Below are 17,254 nucleotides of genomic sequence, written 5' to 3'. Positions count from 1 at the left end.
CCCACCAACCTATATGTAACCATTGGTAAACATTTGCAAACATGTTATGGTATGGTTGATCAGCCTGACATGATTTTCTTTTCCCCCTAGGTCCATACAACGTGTAAGGAGATCTTCCCCAGAAAATGTCCCCTGGGGGACTGCCGCCTGTCCATCGTCCCGCCCACCGCGCTCAACAGCATCGACTCTGATGGATTCTGGGTAGCCACGCGCCCGACCTCCAGTAACCCCCTGCTGGTGTTCGTCAACTCCAAGAGCGGAGACAACCAGGGGGTGAAGTTCCTCCGCAGGTTCAAACAGCTTCTCAACCCAGCTCAGGTGTTCGATTTGATGAACGGGGGACCGCACTTAGGGTGAGGAAGCTGTATGCGTATTTCTCGGGTCCAAAAGTGATGAAATTCCTTGCAAACAATATTTCATAGTTTCCTAAAGGCATCCAATGGAATTTCAGGATGGCAAAACAAGAAACATTCTGGATGAGGAAATCTGTCTGATAACAGCATTTACTGCCATTTCTGAGCACATCCTTTCATACTTGAGGCATTTGAAATAGCCCCAAAACAATGTTAACTAGAAGCTTACGATGCAAAACAAGCAACTGTTTTCCATCAGCATCATTGCAGTTTAACCGCACAGATGTCTGTATGCTACAAATGTATAGAATAGAGTTGATTCAACTAACTACATTTAAAATGAACAGAAAATTGACTTTGAAAATTCAGTTTTACTGCCCTGGAATCACTTTGGGTGCCTCTTAACCCTTACATGCACTCAAACTCGAGGGCCAGGAAAATCTAAAATGCTCCCCAGAACTCTGAAATGCCTGCTTTCTTGTTTCAGGTTGCGGTTGTTCCAGAGGTTTGACCTGTTCCGTATCCTGGTGTGTGGAGGAGATGGCAGTGTGGGATGGGTCCTGTCAGAGATCGACAAGCTCAACCTCCATAAACAGGTGATAAAAACTGTGTAATAATGATGTAATAGGTAGGGTCAATTTATGCACAGTTATCATTAGTTATAGTGAATGTGTTAGCTTCCTTGATATTTCTATGATTGATATGGATGCTGAAGTGAGCTTTTAACATATTTTATTGTCTGAAATGACGACGGCAATGTTTTAACACTCAGTAATTATTTACAAACAATCGTGTGAATGTCAGAGCAATTCAGGACCCAATTGCTAGGGACCTGCTATTCTGTACATGTACATTAAGTGCTGAATTATCATATTATATTTATAAAAAGGGAGGGAGGTGACAAAGATTGTTAGTGATCTGTGTCGGACACTGTATACATGTGTGTACAATATGTAGTGTCCTTGATGCATACTTGACAGTGTCTGATGCCAATGTTTCAACACAAGTCTTGTTGCAAATACTAATTTTTCCCCTGCCCAGTGCCAAATGGGAGTTTTGCCACTCGGGACAGGGAACGACCTGGCCCGGGTGTTGGGATGGGGGGCAGCATGTGACGACGACACACAGCTGCCGGCCATCCTCTGGCAGCTGGAGAGGGCCACCTGCAAGATGCTGGACAGGTGACAGCTGGCAAATACTACAATTTACATATATGGCACCTGCTTATTACAAAGATTTCTTTGCACACATTGTTGTTTTGTATAGTGGCAATGAATTGACCGAAAGAGTAATCTAAAGCTAGAAAAGCTGGCATCCAAGCTACAATGTATGATTAATGCCGTACAAGTCATGTTACATCTGAACATTTCCATAAAAAGGTTTTGATATGCAGTACATGTGTAATTACCTCACAATTTTTCCTGTAGATGGAGTATCATGACCTGTGAAACCAAAGTCCCAGGTGCTGCTGACTCCACTGTTTCCACACAGCAGGCAGAACAGGTAACATTAGAACATTTTATTCTAGACATGAGTTACTATAGTGTGATTGTCAAATAATCACAAACTAAGGGCACTAAACTAAACTTGGGACCTAGTCCTGTCACATGATTGTGCACGAAAAAATTCAGTTGTCTTGTTACAGAAAGGGCTACAGTTCTGTTCTGTTCTGTTACAGCCTGCTTTAAACTACTGCGACATCGTAATGGTACAACCACCTACTGTATGACAAGTTTTCTCCGTGTGTATATATTCTATATGATTCTGCATGGATATGGCACAATGAGGATATTCTATATGACTCTGTGTATCTGCCTGTAGGATGAGATGACAGCGTATGAGCTTCAGGACTCTGTAGCAACCCACCTCAGCAGGATACTCCAGTCTGACCAGCACTCCGAAGTCATTCAGTCTGCAAGGTACGGAGTATTGTTTGGGGTGGCTGAGTTCTGGGTGTATTCCGACAGTAGTTTTCAAATGTTATGTCGGAAAAAATATCGTCTGCAACAGGCAAAATTCTAATGCAACTTTGACCAAAAATCCAACGAAAACCGTGAAAATCCAGGGTTCTGCGCAGGCGCAGTACGTTCCACCGACGTGCTAATTTCATGTAAGTTGTAATATGGAATTGACAATCTTTCTAAACAGTGTGATTGCCTATTTGTTAATAATCATTTGGAATGTATCTGAAGTTCCCACGCTATAAGAGCAATGTTTCTTTGTCTGACTTAATTGCTTCTAAATTGTGCAGTTTTTTAAAGAAATATCATACTGAATTTGAAATGTTTGTCTTCTTTCAGAGTCTTGTGTGAGACAGTTAAACACTTTGTAACCAAAGTAGGAACTGCTTACAACACTGAGGAGGAGAGGTCAGAAGGTGACAAGGACTCCATTACTCACAAGGTGAGAACTGAGCTGTGGGTTTGTGTATGCGTTTATCCAGACAGGGTAGCTTGACAGCATGTGGGTGGGGGGACTATTGACATTGACAGGCAGAATGACAGGAGGTCAAAAGGTCAGACTCAGGAAATGGGGTGATACCAGCAGACATGGGGGGAATTCAGGAAGCTGAGGATTGCAAACTTCCCAATAGTTTGAAATCTCCAATTTCTCCTTTCAGAACTGATTGAAGTAGTATCAATTTGTCATGTAAAAGTCTCTCATGTTTCAGTGTAAAGTTCTAGATGAGAAGTTGAACTCTCTGCTGACAACCCTGAATGAGGAGGCTCAGGCCAAGCCCCTGCCTGCAGTTAGCTCTGCTGTCCAACAGGAGGAGCTGGTGTCAGGATCTCCGCAGGACACGGTACCGGAGGGGCTCACAGCGCCTTCGTCAAGTAGGGTACGTCATCACGTGTTGTTTTCTCCTTTGTGTTTCTAACCCCAGTTGTATACTAACTTGTTTGGTGTAGACGCAATCCAGTCACAAGGAAAAAATGCTCCACCCCTAAGGAGTTGCCAAAAAATAACTAGGAGTTTACACATTGGATGCTGTAAGGGAACTAGCTACATGTAGGGGATCAACAGAAAATGAAGGACTTAATCAGTTTGAATAAAAAGTGGCATCCATGTAGGTTTGGGCTCCCTACATGTAGCAGTTGAATTTAGAACTGCGGGGACATTTTTGCATAAAAAGTTGAAATAAAGTTGTGAAATAATGAACCAGAATTGTGCAGCAAAGATCTGGGTAGGTAGTTGCCCTGACAAATGAAACCGATGTCCAGTCTCTTAAAATAAAAATCACTAAATAATTCATCACCTATGCACTTATAGTGCACTCAAACGGAGGACAAACAATGTTACAATTGGTTTATGAAGGTTTATGTCTAGTAATTGCAAAGCTCTTATTAGGCCACACCAATTTAATTTCTTGGTTAACGGATTTTTCTAAAAAAATAATGGAGCGGGCGGGCGAAAAAAAAATAAAAATAAAAACAGGCCTAGGCATCCTATTATGGCCCAAAATGGTACGATAGGAGCCATGAAGTCAACACACCAGGCTGGTTCAAAATTTAAACAATGAATTTTGAACTTTTAATGATACTACTGCATTGAAAGATGGAATGACTGTAACAAGTAGCAAGAAAAGGACTGTTTTCAACTGTTCAGGGCAAAATATGAGCATTTTGCAGTTGATTCTGAATTTTTATTTTTATTTGCAAATCAGAAAAAAATGAAGCGGCGAATCCGTTAACCAAGAAATTAAATTGGTGTGGCCTTAAGTTTGGTTTAACCTTGAAGCCACGTTTTTCCATGCCTCAAGAAAATTTATTGAGTTTCACATCATATGTAGAAAGTCAGCTGCTTGTTTTATTTACTCTGTGCCACTTTTCCTGCTGTTTTGTCTCCTATTTTGTTTTCCGTTGCAATAGCTCATTCTGTTTAACAGGTAAAATTACGCCTCCCCAAAAAAATCTTTCACTTTGACCTTTGTCTTTCACACAAAGATCAAGGCTACAGATTTTGACAGGATTTTTCTTGCTACACTTCCCAGCAGATGAATGATTCGGAGGACGATGTTGTTCCAGAGGAAATTTCTCCTCCGACCCTCAAGAGAGTAAGGCATTTTCTCCGCACAGACTAAAAAGATCTACTTCTGGTGCTTTTTTCTAAGGTTTTCGTCACTGCATGGCTTTGTTGGTGATTGACAGCTCTGGTGGCCGGCCCGGCTTATAGTGGGAGGAGCACCACACTGCAATATTTCCGCATCACTCTTGATCATATTAGGGGCTCAAAACGGTCTCACATAGCTGTTCTAGCACAAAATGGTCTCACATAGCTGTTTTGTCATAAAAGTGTCTCACATAGCTGTTCTGGCACAAAACTGTCTCACTCAACATAATCTTTATTTCCAAAGCAATTTGACCTCAGTTTTCCTACCTTTATTAATGTAATGTTTCATGTGTGAAGCAGTGCAAGTGTTTTAAGGAAAATACAGAGCTATGTGATAGGTTTTGAGTCCCAGTAGATTTCACAATAACCACCCAAGGCTGCTTTAAGTCTAACACTTATAACAGAACACAATGAGTGTATACGGACACTGTGACAATGTTAAATGATTTATTTGGCAAAATGTTTAATCAAAGTATCTGTTATGGTGATAAATGCCAATAGATGTTATGCCTTACATCGGAGAAAACAAAGAAAATCATATTCTTAATTAAGAATCATTCATACATACGCTTTTAAATTGGTGTTGCTGTTTTAGAAAATCTAACCCTCTTTTCGCTAACTTTTCCAAAAGCATCACAACACACATATCAAGTTGCATGGATTAGCTCATGGTGACAGCTAAGAGGTTTCAGAAATTGTCATGTTATATTTCTCCTCAGTCTTTAAAAACAGTCCTTCAGATTTCATTCATAAATCATCCTGAAATTCCATGCCCACATTTTTTCTTAGTCCCTAAAACTACATGATACTTTATATTTCACAAGCACTACCATGCAGCAGATATCACACCTCATGCCACTATGATGATAAAAAGCTTAAATATGTCTTGTCATTGATGTCACTTAAGCCTGTGTTCTTTGGTGTTCTGTTTTAGATCTTTAAGCCAAGGGAACAGCTGATGTCTCGGGCCAACAGTCTGAAGAAAGCTGTCAGGTCTATTATAGAGCACACAGAGAGGGGTAAGTCTGATACATTTTAGGTACTAATATACACAGTCTGTAAATCCATGATAAAAATCTTTTTCCAGCACATCTGCAGCCTGGTGTAGGTAACAATAAATATTACCTGTGGACTCCAGGAAGAATAGTGGTCAGTTGAACACTAATGGAGATCTAATAAAACACAAACAAACAAACCTGTACCAGACACGCACCACTAAAAATTCAGTAAGTATGGATCATACTAAAAACTGTTCAGAAACCATTGATTTTGTGAACTAAATAAATGTGATGAGTAATCAAGTCAACTTAAGAGGATTTTCCTGACAATGAGAGTTTATAAAAGAAGTGTCAATTAGCAGGTCATCAACCTATTATAATATCAAGAACAAAAATGTAGCAGCCATCATTTCTTTTACACTTCATAGGTGGTAATAGTCAAGGCAGCAAATTAAACTCCACATACACCTAGTATAGCGTACACGGACCAGGGCTGGTAGACATCAGAAATACTACACAGCTCCAATTTTATCTGCACTAACTACATAAGCAGGTGTTATTTCCAGCCCTGCATTTGTAGTGTACACTACTAGTATGACAAAGAGACCTGATGCATAATTTCTGTTGCACAGCTGTTGATGAACAGAATGCCCAAACAAAAGAGCACAAGGAGGAGGCGTCATCAGGTCCGCCCACCTCCCCACCCACCACATCTGCTGCTATCGCTCCCACCAAACCGCCGTTTGTCTTCACCGTGGCGCCCGACGAGCCGTCCAGCCCGCTCGCACCGCTGGCCACCATGGAGAACTCCTCCCCGGAGTCCACTGAGGAGGGGCCTGTTGCTGGGGCAACCAGCGTCCAACCAGCATCACCCATCGTCTTCTCCACAAGTGAAGGTAGGTCACGTTTTTTAATATCTTTTGATGTTGCAGTTTCACATTGTAGGGATTGGAATGTTTTCAGAGGTATTCTTTATTTGCAAAACAGACGCTCTTCAGTCCAGTTTCTTCTGTTTAGCAATGTAAAATCCCAATTGTATACACATGTAGCTACACTGTAGGCTAGCTACGCACAGATCCAGAGGTCACAGGTTTGATTCCTTGCATTCTTGGCTAGACGTTTTGTCCTTGGGAAAGGCACTTTTCTCCCTCCTCTCAGGTGTAAAATGGGTACCTGACTTTGGTTGAGGAGGTAAAAGACAGCGGAAGGAGAGGGATGGGCTCTGTCTTCCAAAACTGTGCCCCAGACACAGTGGATTATTAACCCACTGCCCCTATGGCCTGAAAAAGCCTACTCTAGTATGGTACTACTTTTACCTTTTACCTTATTATCGTTTCCATATACATATACTTCTTCTTCTTCTCCTTAATGCCCAACATCATAGTAATGATGGCTCTGGCATGTTACTGCATGCACAAGTTAGTGCTTACTACATTTTAACTCTTATGCCTTATGTGTGTCTGCATGTCTCTGTTCTATAGTGTCAGAGGAAGCCCGTGAGAGGAGTGACACAGTGTGCAGCCTGCGCAGCCCTCCCCCTCCCCGGTACCCATACTACTCAGGTTACACCGGCTTACGGGGCAGGTTACAGGTCTCAGGTCAGACATGTCTCCTTACTGGCGGTGTGAAAGGGATGGCTGTGTAAGGGATGCCGGGCATGGAAGTATTGTTTTGGGTGACTGGTCTCTGAGTTTAGTTTGTCAGGACAGCACATGGGTGGGGGAAAGATTGACAGGCATAAGGACAGGAAGTCAAAAGGTCAGACAAGAAATTCAGCTTAAAAACCAGACAGGAAAATGGGCTGAAATTGTCAGGAGAGCTAGTAGGTTGACAGCATGTTGGTGGAATATTGAAAGGACAGTATCGGTACTGAGTATCGGTACACAGCTCTAGGCTCGATACAAGAATTGAAACAAGATGAGCTAGAAGGAAAATTGAAATTGTGTTTACTACCAAATCTCAATACAGTGGCAGGGGACAGAAGACTACAAAATAAGTCTAAAATAATGTGAAACAAAAATGATACAGGGAAACTGAAACAGTGACTTCAAACAGGTTTCCTATTCTTTGTAAGTTACCGGAACTGTACAGTAAGTAACCAGCGGCTCTTGTCTTCCTACCAGATAAAGAAGCTCTTGCCCAGGAGAGAAGAGTGAGTAAAGGCAGCACCTTGAGTCAGGGTATGCCTGACACCTCCAAGTCTCTACAGAACATCGACAGGGCCACCAGCAGACAGGCCGTATCACAACTCCCAGGTAAGGCCTTGGGAAAAATGTTGTGTTTCCTGTTTCAGTCCTGAAAAATTAGAGTTGGTACATAGAGATTATCTTTTTTTTAGACTTTGGTGATCTCTACTGGCCCAACTTAAACAATACAGTTTAACAAAAAAAACAAGGTAAAACTTGTATAAGGACGCTAGATTATATTTTCAAAGTCAATGTTTGAAAATGATTGTACAATGTTTCATCATGCAGGGATGGGCTCCGCCTTCCAATACCCTGCCCTAGACATAACCTACTGCCCCTACAGTCTGAAAAAGGGCATGGGACTACGTGTACATGTACCTTTTTCTTTACTACAGAAAGGGCTCAAAGTCTCTGCATAGCTCCAGTTTTACCTTCAAGTTGACAGACTGTTTGTTCCATGTTGTGCAGGTATTCGCAGCTCCATTGCCAGTAGTATAGCGGGTGGCTGCCTGGTGAGTAAGGTGCTGCTGGCCAATGCAGACGCCCTGTGTGCTGCAGCCTCCCCCCTCATGGACCCAGAAACTGCCTCCCTGTAAGTACACAACAGTCCATGTCATCCTTAAGCTCCACCCACCAGTCAAAATGTAAAAATATGCAAATTTCTCCAAGACATGCTCTCTCATTGGTCAAATTGATAATTGGCACTCTCACTGATGGATGGACAGTCACCCAGTCAGGGTACATCTATTACATTTACTGTATTCTTTTTGCTTTTTGGCAGTACCTCAGAAGCGAAGGCATTTTTCTTCATGTACATGTAATTGAAGGCAGCTACATGAACAGTGATGGTCTCTCAAACTCTCCTGACATTTCCTCCTAGTAGCCATTTTATCCTATGGTAGAGCTCCACAACAACATGCAGAAGTAAGATTTCTTTTGTATTAGTTTTCAGCTGTCATCTTTCTTCCAAGTATTGCCTTTTCAGTGATACCCAAATTAGTGCCACCCAAAACAATACTTCCAACCGCTTGAAGCAGTGAGCTTGACACTCATAAAGCATTGGCTAAACACGGAGGCCATGTGTGTGTGACACCATGACAAATCAACTTGCCTGCTACCCCAGGCCCTTTGTCCTCTACAGGGAGGGGTATAGGGAAAAGTGCGTCATGAACAACTACTTCGGGATCGGCCTGGACGCCAAGATCACCCTGGAGTTCCACAACAAACGGGAGGAGCATCCGGTCAAGTTCCGCAGTCGCACGCGCAACTTCATGTGGTATGGCATGCTGGGAGGAAGGGAGATTCTACAGAGAACGTACCGCAGTCTGGAACAGAGGATACAGCTAGAGGTACCGTTGAAATAACCTGACTACATCACTCTTTTAGCAGCCCTTCCAGCTGGTCAGGTCCCTAGCCTGACTACATCACGCTTCTAGTTCCACTAGCTAGGCCCCTAGCCTGACTACATCATGCTTCTAGCAGCCCTTCCACTGGCTAGGCCCCTAGCCTGACTACATCACGCTTCTAGCAGCCCTTCCACTGGTCAGCCCCCGGGTAGCCTGACTACATCACACTTCTAGTAGCCCTTCCACAAGCCCCTAGCCTGACTACATCACACAGACAACTAGAGTTCCACGATCTCATACCTTCGCCAAATGATGTTAGCCTTTATAAATAAGAAATATACTAATCACCCTGATTATGCAGATAGGATCCTCGATTGCATGAATTATATCAGTCTGTTGATCATATTCTACACCAAAAGACAGTCTTATCTTAACAAAGAATGCCATTATAGCATTTCCTCATATATTATGCAAATGTGGTCCTTATTTGAATAAGTTATGTTCACCTTCACTTAACTTTCAAACATCCCAAGTATGAAATTTCAGGCAGTTACCACTATGCAATTATAACATTTTCTCATTAATTATGCAAATTAAGTCTTCATTTGCATAATCGATATTTGCCTGTGTTTTTCTCGTTCTTAATAACATATGTTACAAGCTTGAACTTCCTATCATGGTATGCAGCTGATTTATAGAATTTCCTCATTAATTATGCAAATTACATCAATATTTGCATAATTGTAATATCATTATGTCAAGCATCACTCAAGCTACCTACATACCAAAAATCACGATGATCCATCAATCGGTTCTTGAGTTATCCTCTTTTAAACATTTGTCCTTTAAACCCCCCTGCAGTTCTAGAGCAAGCAACTAGGGGGCTCAAACTCATGTCACTTCATCCCCAGCACAAGAGCTACCTGCCATCTAAATTTCGTCACCCTAGCATGTCTGGATCATGAGATATCAAAACCGGAAGTTCAGCTGCAGTACCATGACAAGTCGCCAGGGGGCCCAAAATCTAATCATTTTGAGGTCTCATCAAGACCTACCCACCTACCAAATATCAAGATAATCCATCTAAGCTTTCTCGAGTTATGCTGTTGACAGACAGACACACACACACACACATACACGAACGCCTCTGAAAACATAACCTTCTTGGCGAAGGTAATGATTGCATGAATCCTTGACAATGTTATTAAAAGAAATCATCAATGCAAGTGAAGTCAGGTTGCATTGTAAAACAAGACTGATTATTTTTAATGCTTATTGTTACTTGTCTGTCTTTGTTCACAGTGTGATGGACAGAGAATCCCTCTACCCAGTCTACAGGGAATAGTGGTGCTGAACATACCCAGGTAACTATTATATCTCAAACCTTCTCTCCTCGGGCTTTCTTTAACATGACTTAATAAAGTTCTAAAAACCCTGCCTCTGGACTAAGAAGTTGGGAGGTTGAATCTCAACAGTTGTTGCTCACTCGACTTGCACACTACTGAAAAGGGTTGCAGTTCCTATGACAGAATGTTAAGCCGTACGTGGTCCGCTCTTCTGTGTAATTGAAAAGAGCTTGGACAATTTCCCTGGTACAATGAAATATATTGTCTTGTCATGACCAGTGAAAGTGTAGCTCTTCAATTAGCTTATTGGTTTGAGATCACTTTTGTTTTACAAATCCCACACATACAACAGCTACATTTTGTACCAGCATAGTTCTTTAGTTATAGCCTTCATATCTAAAATGCTCAATCTTCCCACAGTTTTGGAGGAGGTGCCAACTTCTGGGGAGGGGTCAAGGAGGACGATGTAAGTTCTCTTCCTACACGATTGTACCAGGAACTTCCTACTTCTTCCAAGTCACTTTCCATGTTTGCCTTCAATGTTACAGTGTATATCTGCTACAGATGAAATACTATTCTGTACTGTCATTGCAGAATTTCGTGGCGCCGTCGTTTGATGACAAGGTTCTGGAGGTGGTTGCGGTGTTCAGCAGCACACAGATGGCGTTCTCCCGCGTCATGAACCTCCAGCACCACCGCATCGTGCAGTGTCGCACCATCAAGATCACCATCCAGGGCAGTGAGTCCGTGCCCGTACAGGTGGACGGCGAGGCCTGGATGCAGCCGCCCGGATACATCCGCATTGTCCACAAGAACCGCGCTCAGATGCTCACCAGGGACAGGGTAGGGAGGAACATTCTTACAACTTACAACTATCATCTACTCAGGGTTTGTGTGTCTGTTTGTATGAACAGAGTACAAAGGTTGATAGCATGTGTGTGTGTGGAAAAGATTGACAGGCAGAATGACATTCTACAGGGTAGGCAGAAACATGCTCACCACAACTATCATCACAGGGTTTGTGTGTCTATAAGGACAGAGTACATACTTTAGGTTGACAGCACATGGGTGTGGGAAGATTGACAGAATGACAAGGTCAGACATAGGAAACATTGTGAACTTGAATGTCTCAAAAATTCAAGCTTATCTCTGTTGAAGTATGTCAGGCAAACATGTTGTGAGATTGACTATGCTGTCTGGTTATTCTCTGATAAATTTGTTCTTTCCCCAGGCCTTTGAGAAGACCCTGATGTCCTGGACAGACAAGCAGAAGTTTGAGAAGATGATCCAGGGTCCCCTCATCAGTAACGAGGAGACGGCTGTGCTGGCTCCATTTGTCGACGCCTCTGTAGCTCTCATCAGATGGTGAGCCTGTCACAGTAATCCTGTATGTTGAATATTGTAGAAATAGCAAAAAGGAAAAAATGTGTGAAGCTGTATTTTTTTTCTTTTTTGAAAGAAGTATATTCATTCCAAGTGGCCAGCTTGAAGAGGTGGTCACCTTGACAGGTTTGACTGTACTTCCCTAAAGTCTGGAAACTCTAACATGTTGTCTGTTTTTATGTGTGCAGTATCAGGGTGCTGCACACCCACCACCGTGACCAGGTACAGGAGCTGATCCCAGTCTTCATGCAGACGTCCACGTGTGTGGACAAGGTCTACTCTCAGGGCAGGCTGGCAGATGTAAGTCTGGGCTTCCTACTCTTACATGTACATGTAGATCTAGCCTTTCATTCTATGTTTTTTGCTCAATGGTCACCACGTAACAAGACACAAAGGCCGTTTCAAAGCATGACCTGAAGGCCACCCAATGGTTACATAGGACTAAAACAGCATCACTTCTCCCTTGGTCAGATACATCACGATGCAATTTAAGCACTAAATAAAAGTACTGCGAGTATAAAGTGATTTACAGCACATTGTATGTTCTTGGAATTTCTCCAGCTGGTTACTAAAAAGGAGGCAGCCGACATGATTACGAGCACGGCGTGCCTGTACGGCGGCGTGGGGCAGGTCATCGGCAGCATCGACAACATGGATGAGGACCTGGAGCGGAAGCTGGTTCACGCGCTGAATCTGGTGGACCAGGAGCTGCGGCGTGTGGAGCAGGTGCCCAGTCTGGCGGCCATGGCGCTGCAGGGTTCCGCCGCCAGTCCCGTGGAGTACGCCTCGCCGCCGGCCCCCAGCAGGCCGCAGCACTCCCGGTCCGCGGGACATGTCTCTGCCTTGCTGGGCCTGCCTGTACAGCCTTCTGACGAGGAGGTAAGGCACACCTTGTTTCCCGGGTTGCGCCAAAAACTAGATTATTCATCAATATCTCAGGTTGTTTATGTTAGAAGGCAAGCCAGGCCACCTGTTAAGATTAAAATATCACTCAACATGCTGGCTGAGGTAGGAAGCTGTAAGCTGGACCGCTGTAAACATGAAAAAGGTTGATTTGTATGCAAAAAAAATGTTTATTATCAATTAAGTTGCATGCCAGAAAACCTCAGGCGTCTAATAAGTCTCCCACAGGAAACATGACCTTTTGACCTGTCGTTCTGCCTGGCAATCCTCACCCACCCAATGACATGTGCTGTCAACCTACTCTGCCCAGATACACAAACTCACAGCTCAGCCACCCAAAACAATACTACCTTACCCAGGAATAAAACATTGACTTTCTCTGTCTAGTACCAAAGTGATTATGGGACATCCCCCGTACCCAAGCAACGAACCAAGAGCTCCGGGAAGTTTGGCCTTGTCCGTAAACTCAGGAAGTCTAAAACCAAGGACAAGGAAAGGGAGAAGGAGAGAGAAGAGTCCTCCATGAAGGAGAGTGTCGGCAGTATGTCTGGTGTTTCTACAAGTAAGTCTTCTAGGTTATTCTAGGTTTCAACAGTTTCTGCTAAGTTTTAAGCCATATTTTGTATCTTTGATTCTAAATTTGCTGCTATCTTTAAGCCATTATGGTAATACTATCTCTGGTTCTGTATTTTCTGCTACACGTATGTTTTAGCCATTATCCTATCTGTGATTCTGCTATTTTCAAGCCATTGTGACATCTGATACTAATTTTACTGCTAGTTTTTAGCCATTGTTGTATCTGTAAAATATATACTAGTTTAAAATTTTGTCAAATCTGTGATTGTATATCTACTTCTATTTGCATTGTGTTGTACATTCCAGTCTTTGTCGTATCTGTGATTCTAAATTGCCTGCCATTTGTATGTAACCTTGTAACCTTGTGTTGTTGCCTGTACCAGACATTCCAGTCTTCCAGTGGGGCCCAGAGGAGGTGGGGGGGTGGCTGGAGTCCCTGGCGCTCGGCGAGTACCGCGACAGCTTCATGAAGAACGACATCCGCGGCGCCGAGCTGCTCGCCCTGGAGAGGAGGGACCTCAAGGTACACAACATATCAAATTGTTGAATGTGCATGGTTGGTCATGCCCCACCTTTGCATATTTAACTCTAGGCATTGTGTACGGTACAAAAATGTACTTCAGAATATTGCATTGCCCTACAAATCAAGGAATCATGCTTTGTCTAAGGTCACTCGCTTAAATTTTTTGGTTTTTATTCATCTACGAGATTTACAACATTTGTGGAAAGATGAGACATGGAAGGTGACCATCACTGTTTCAAGATGGTCAACCTAACTAAGGAGGTTAAAGATCAACCACCTTGCCCAAACCACAAGACCATCCTTGGCTATCTTTAAAATCTCTTCTTGTTGTTTTCAGGACCTGGGTGTGAGGAAGGTGGGACATGTGAAGAGAATCCTTCAGGCTGTCAAAGACCTACAGATCAGATAGTGGCTGACTCGTCTGCTACAAGCACTGCAATATACTCAACATTCCACATCATGGTCTCATTCTGTGTCTCTGTCCACTCAGCAGGGACCCCTGTCACGTCGTGCCGGTACTGCATGTAATCATAACACTACGTAGGTTTTTTAAGTTACCCATGTCCAGACCAGGGCAGTGTGTAACAATGGCTGTTGTTGATTTGTCACAAGTTTGCATGAATATCTGTCACATTTCGTTCAGTGTCATTCTTCAGATTGAAGTTATCAAGACTCTGGCATTCTAGGAGTAAACTTAAGGAAATACATGTATCTTGCTTGCTGGTGCTGCCTTACCACTCCTTAGGCCAAACCAATTTAATTTGTAGGTTCTCAGATTTTGGCAGGAATCAATATAGCAGGCGGGCCAAAAAAACAGTTCTGGGCAACCTGTGATAGAACTTTTAATCAAATCACTGCATTGATAAATGGAAAAACAGGAGGTGGTTGGTACCAAATTGTCAGCATTTTGGGGTTTATTCAGAACCTAAAGGGTACAGATTTTTTTTTTGTTCATTTGTTTGCAAATAAAAAAAGGAAAATCCGAGAACCAACAAGTGAAACTGCTGCGGCCTTATGTTCCTATGAAATGTGACAGATAGAATTTGAGTGTGCATGACGTCTAGACAACAGCCAATGTTGCATGCATATGTAATGTCCTTATCATTTCTGACTGGCATATTCATCATCCAAAACATCCGACAACCAAGAAGATCTAAATTCTTTGGACTTGATGAGCAATATTTGGTACATCAGTCAAGTCGTAATGATAAATATGTGTATTTAAACACTGAACCTTTTTTGAGGTTGTTTCCATCAAAAAGCTGGCTTTCACCACCAACTGGTGCTTGTTACTTTTCTGAAGTCCCAATTCTTGTCTGGATAAATTGTGCACATGTTTCAACAAATGATATGTGTTGAGTATGGAAGAGTCCTCTAGATCTAGTCTGCATATTTTGTGCCTAGTCACAAGCCTGTGCTGATTTCATTATAAAGAATGGGAATGTGGAAAGTACATGTTGTATTCAGTGTTTATTACTTAAAATCATTATATGTTTGTCTCTGTACACTCAGCAGAGACCCCTGTCATGTTGTTCCGGTACTACCGGCACATGTATTTATAACCTAAATATTGTAGATTTCTGAAGTTACCCATATTCAGATTATTGTTGTCACTATTATGTACCTGGCTATCTATTAACAGAAAACAAGTGTATTTTGCCTTTGTTTTAAATTGGTAAACAAGAGCCCTGTTTTGATTCTGTCAAGGTGTCACCAAACAAGTTGGCCTAAAAGCTACAGTTGGCTACAGTTGCAATATTCAAGTATGGTAGCCATCAACAAAGTGGTTGGCAATGGCTGGAACTTTATATATCTAAAGGATTATGATGATTGTACAAGTACATGTAGGTGTTTGTAGTTGAGAAAACATGATGTTGTTCGAAGTACATGACATGGTACCAGTATGTCTTTTTCCACTGTAGGCAACTTTTGATAGAGACAATAATTTTGATGCCTTGTATAATATTAACACTGCTCTCCGAGAAATAGTTAGTGTGTAATATTTGTGGATATACTATGTCATGTATAAATATTGTGACATGTATTGAAATATGGACGTGTTTGATGTAGAATGGCACAAAATTCCTATTTGTGCCTCATGTTATTTCTCTAGTGGTAAAAGATCCTGCTCGTTGCCAGGAATACTAAAGACTTCTTTTTTACAATTTGGTAGGCTAACTTGAAAATGATTTGTGTTCTAGAATGGAGGTTGAAAAGAAAGCAGGGTTAGTCAGCTTTGATGTTTTGTACTTTTGTATTAGAGAGCAGCAAAGAGCAACAAAAGTGACAGTTACTGGAGTTCTGACAAGCAAATTGTCAGGAAAAATGTCCTGGCAAATGTTAAGTTATCCCAGATTTTTTATTTCAAACACTAAAACTTGATTCAGCAATTTTCATCCCTAAATAAGAAATACATTTCATTTCCAACTTCTGTAGGTTTTGAGTACAAAACTTTGGAATTGGGTTAAGCAGGCTGTGACAGCCAACCTCCGACAAGGAGCTTTTCTGTAACAGGACAGCTAAATTTTTCAGGAAACATGCAGGACTATCCCAGAAATGCCCTCAGTTTGCAATTGTACAAGGATGACACATTGATGTTATGTATCTTTAATGGTGGAATCACTAAATCTCTACAATAATGAGAGTGTTAGTTGTACAGTGCCCAGTCAGATGCAATATCTTTCTCTCCCTTTTAGTGCAATGTCCAAACTCTTGTTATTGGCTAGATGCCCAGATGTCCTCACATTTTCCCCAATCACAGGCAATATTACAATCAAAACCCAATCAGCACGACCCTCAACTGGTACTCAGTCGAGTGTAGTAACTGTTGTAATCTCCAAGCAGATACATGGCTTCTTCATTGCTCATTGATATGAATGTTGTTGTTGTTTTCTACCTTAACACTTCACATATTATTAGAAATGCACTGAGGAGGAGCAAATCCTTTCAAACAAGAAATTTGACATTTCATACTTACAATGTACAGAAAGTACTTTGTATTTTCAAGATTCAAGATCTTTATTGAACTTTTGCAGTGGACAACTTTCGCCGCCACTGTGTGTTTCATGATCCTCAAGTCATCCTATTTCCTTTGTCTGACCTTTTGACTTCCATCATTCTGCCAGTCAATCATCCTCCGACCCATGTGCTGTCATTGTGTTTTCGAGTTCACCCCATTTCCTGTGACTGACCTTTTGACCATGTGCTGGAAACCTACATGCACTCTGTCTGGACAAACAGACACACAAACCCACAGCTCAAATCCAGCAACAATTTTATAGACAAAAGTTACTGCTTGGAGATTACATCTGTTACTTTCACGTACACCTGTTTAAGAAATAACACACATTTTACATTAATTGGAATTAACAATTGGAAAATGGCATCTTTCTCATCAGGGAACATTTTACTTGCATTCTTTTATCCAATATAAGTAAATGCACAAGTAAGTGCCCAGAATTCAGTAGCTAGGGTGGTGACATATGTTGTTTATGATGAAGATTTCTTCATTTTTTCTTTTATTTATGAGA

The 17,254-nt window shown here is 42.0% G+C and overlaps 1 protein-coding gene across 5 annotated transcripts in view; it reads left to right on the top strand.

Moving 5' to 3' along the window:
• Positions 1 to 14,706, top strand: part of LOC109477766 (diacylglycerol kinase eta-like) — a 29,774-nt gene extending 15,068 nt beyond the window's left edge. Inside the window, exons 8-30 of one of the 5 annotated variants that reach the window (XM_019779122.1) lie at positions 91 to 353; positions 841 to 949; positions 1,395 to 1,534; positions 1,781 to 1,856; positions 2,175 to 2,272; positions 2,654 to 2,756; positions 3,025 to 3,192; positions 4,348 to 4,407; positions 5,398 to 5,482; positions 6,094 to 6,357; positions 6,943 to 7,059; positions 7,585 to 7,716; positions 8,116 to 8,239; positions 8,771 to 8,996; positions 10,296 to 10,357; positions 10,760 to 10,805; positions 10,934 to 11,182; positions 11,571 to 11,704; positions 11,911 to 12,022; positions 12,284 to 12,601; positions 13,013 to 13,187; positions 13,585 to 13,724; positions 14,062 to 14,706. In XM_019779122.1, coding sequence (XP_019634681.1) covers positions 91 to 353; positions 841 to 949; positions 1,395 to 1,534; positions 1,781 to 1,856; positions 2,175 to 2,272; positions 2,654 to 2,756; positions 3,025 to 3,192; positions 4,348 to 4,407; positions 5,398 to 5,482; positions 6,094 to 6,357; positions 6,943 to 7,059; positions 7,585 to 7,716; positions 8,116 to 8,239; positions 8,771 to 8,996; positions 10,296 to 10,357; positions 10,760 to 10,805; positions 10,934 to 11,182; positions 11,571 to 11,704; positions 11,911 to 12,022; positions 12,284 to 12,601; positions 13,013 to 13,187; positions 13,585 to 13,724; positions 14,062 to 14,133 — 3,273 coding nt within the window. In that variant the 3' untranslated portion in view covers positions 14,134 to 14,706. Of the gene's footprint in view, positions 1 to 90; positions 354 to 840; positions 950 to 1,394; positions 1,535 to 1,780; positions 1,857 to 2,174; positions 2,273 to 2,653; positions 2,757 to 3,024; positions 3,193 to 4,344; positions 4,408 to 5,397; positions 5,483 to 6,093; positions 6,358 to 6,942; positions 7,060 to 7,584; positions 7,717 to 8,115; positions 8,240 to 8,770; positions 8,997 to 10,295; positions 10,358 to 10,759; positions 10,806 to 10,933; positions 11,183 to 11,570; positions 11,705 to 11,910; positions 12,023 to 12,283; positions 12,602 to 13,012; positions 13,188 to 13,584; positions 13,725 to 14,061 lie in introns of those variants that run through there. The other 4 variants (XM_019779120.1, XM_019779123.1, XM_019779119.1 and 1 more) reach the window with 4 other exon arrangements.
• Positions 14,707 to 17,254: the final 2,548 nt, after the last annotated feature.

Source organism: Branchiostoma belcheri, unplaced genomic scaffold, assembly GCF_001625305.1.
Source record: "Branchiostoma belcheri isolate BF01 breed outbred unplaced genomic scaffold, Haploidv18h27 scaffold41, whole genome shotgun sequence".
NCBI classification, from domain to species: Eukaryota; Metazoa; Chordata; class Leptocardii; order Amphioxiformes; family Branchiostomatidae; genus Branchiostoma; species Branchiostoma belcheri.
Note: the sequence above shows the minus strand (reverse complement) of the source record. Positions and strands in the feature narration are given on the sequence as shown.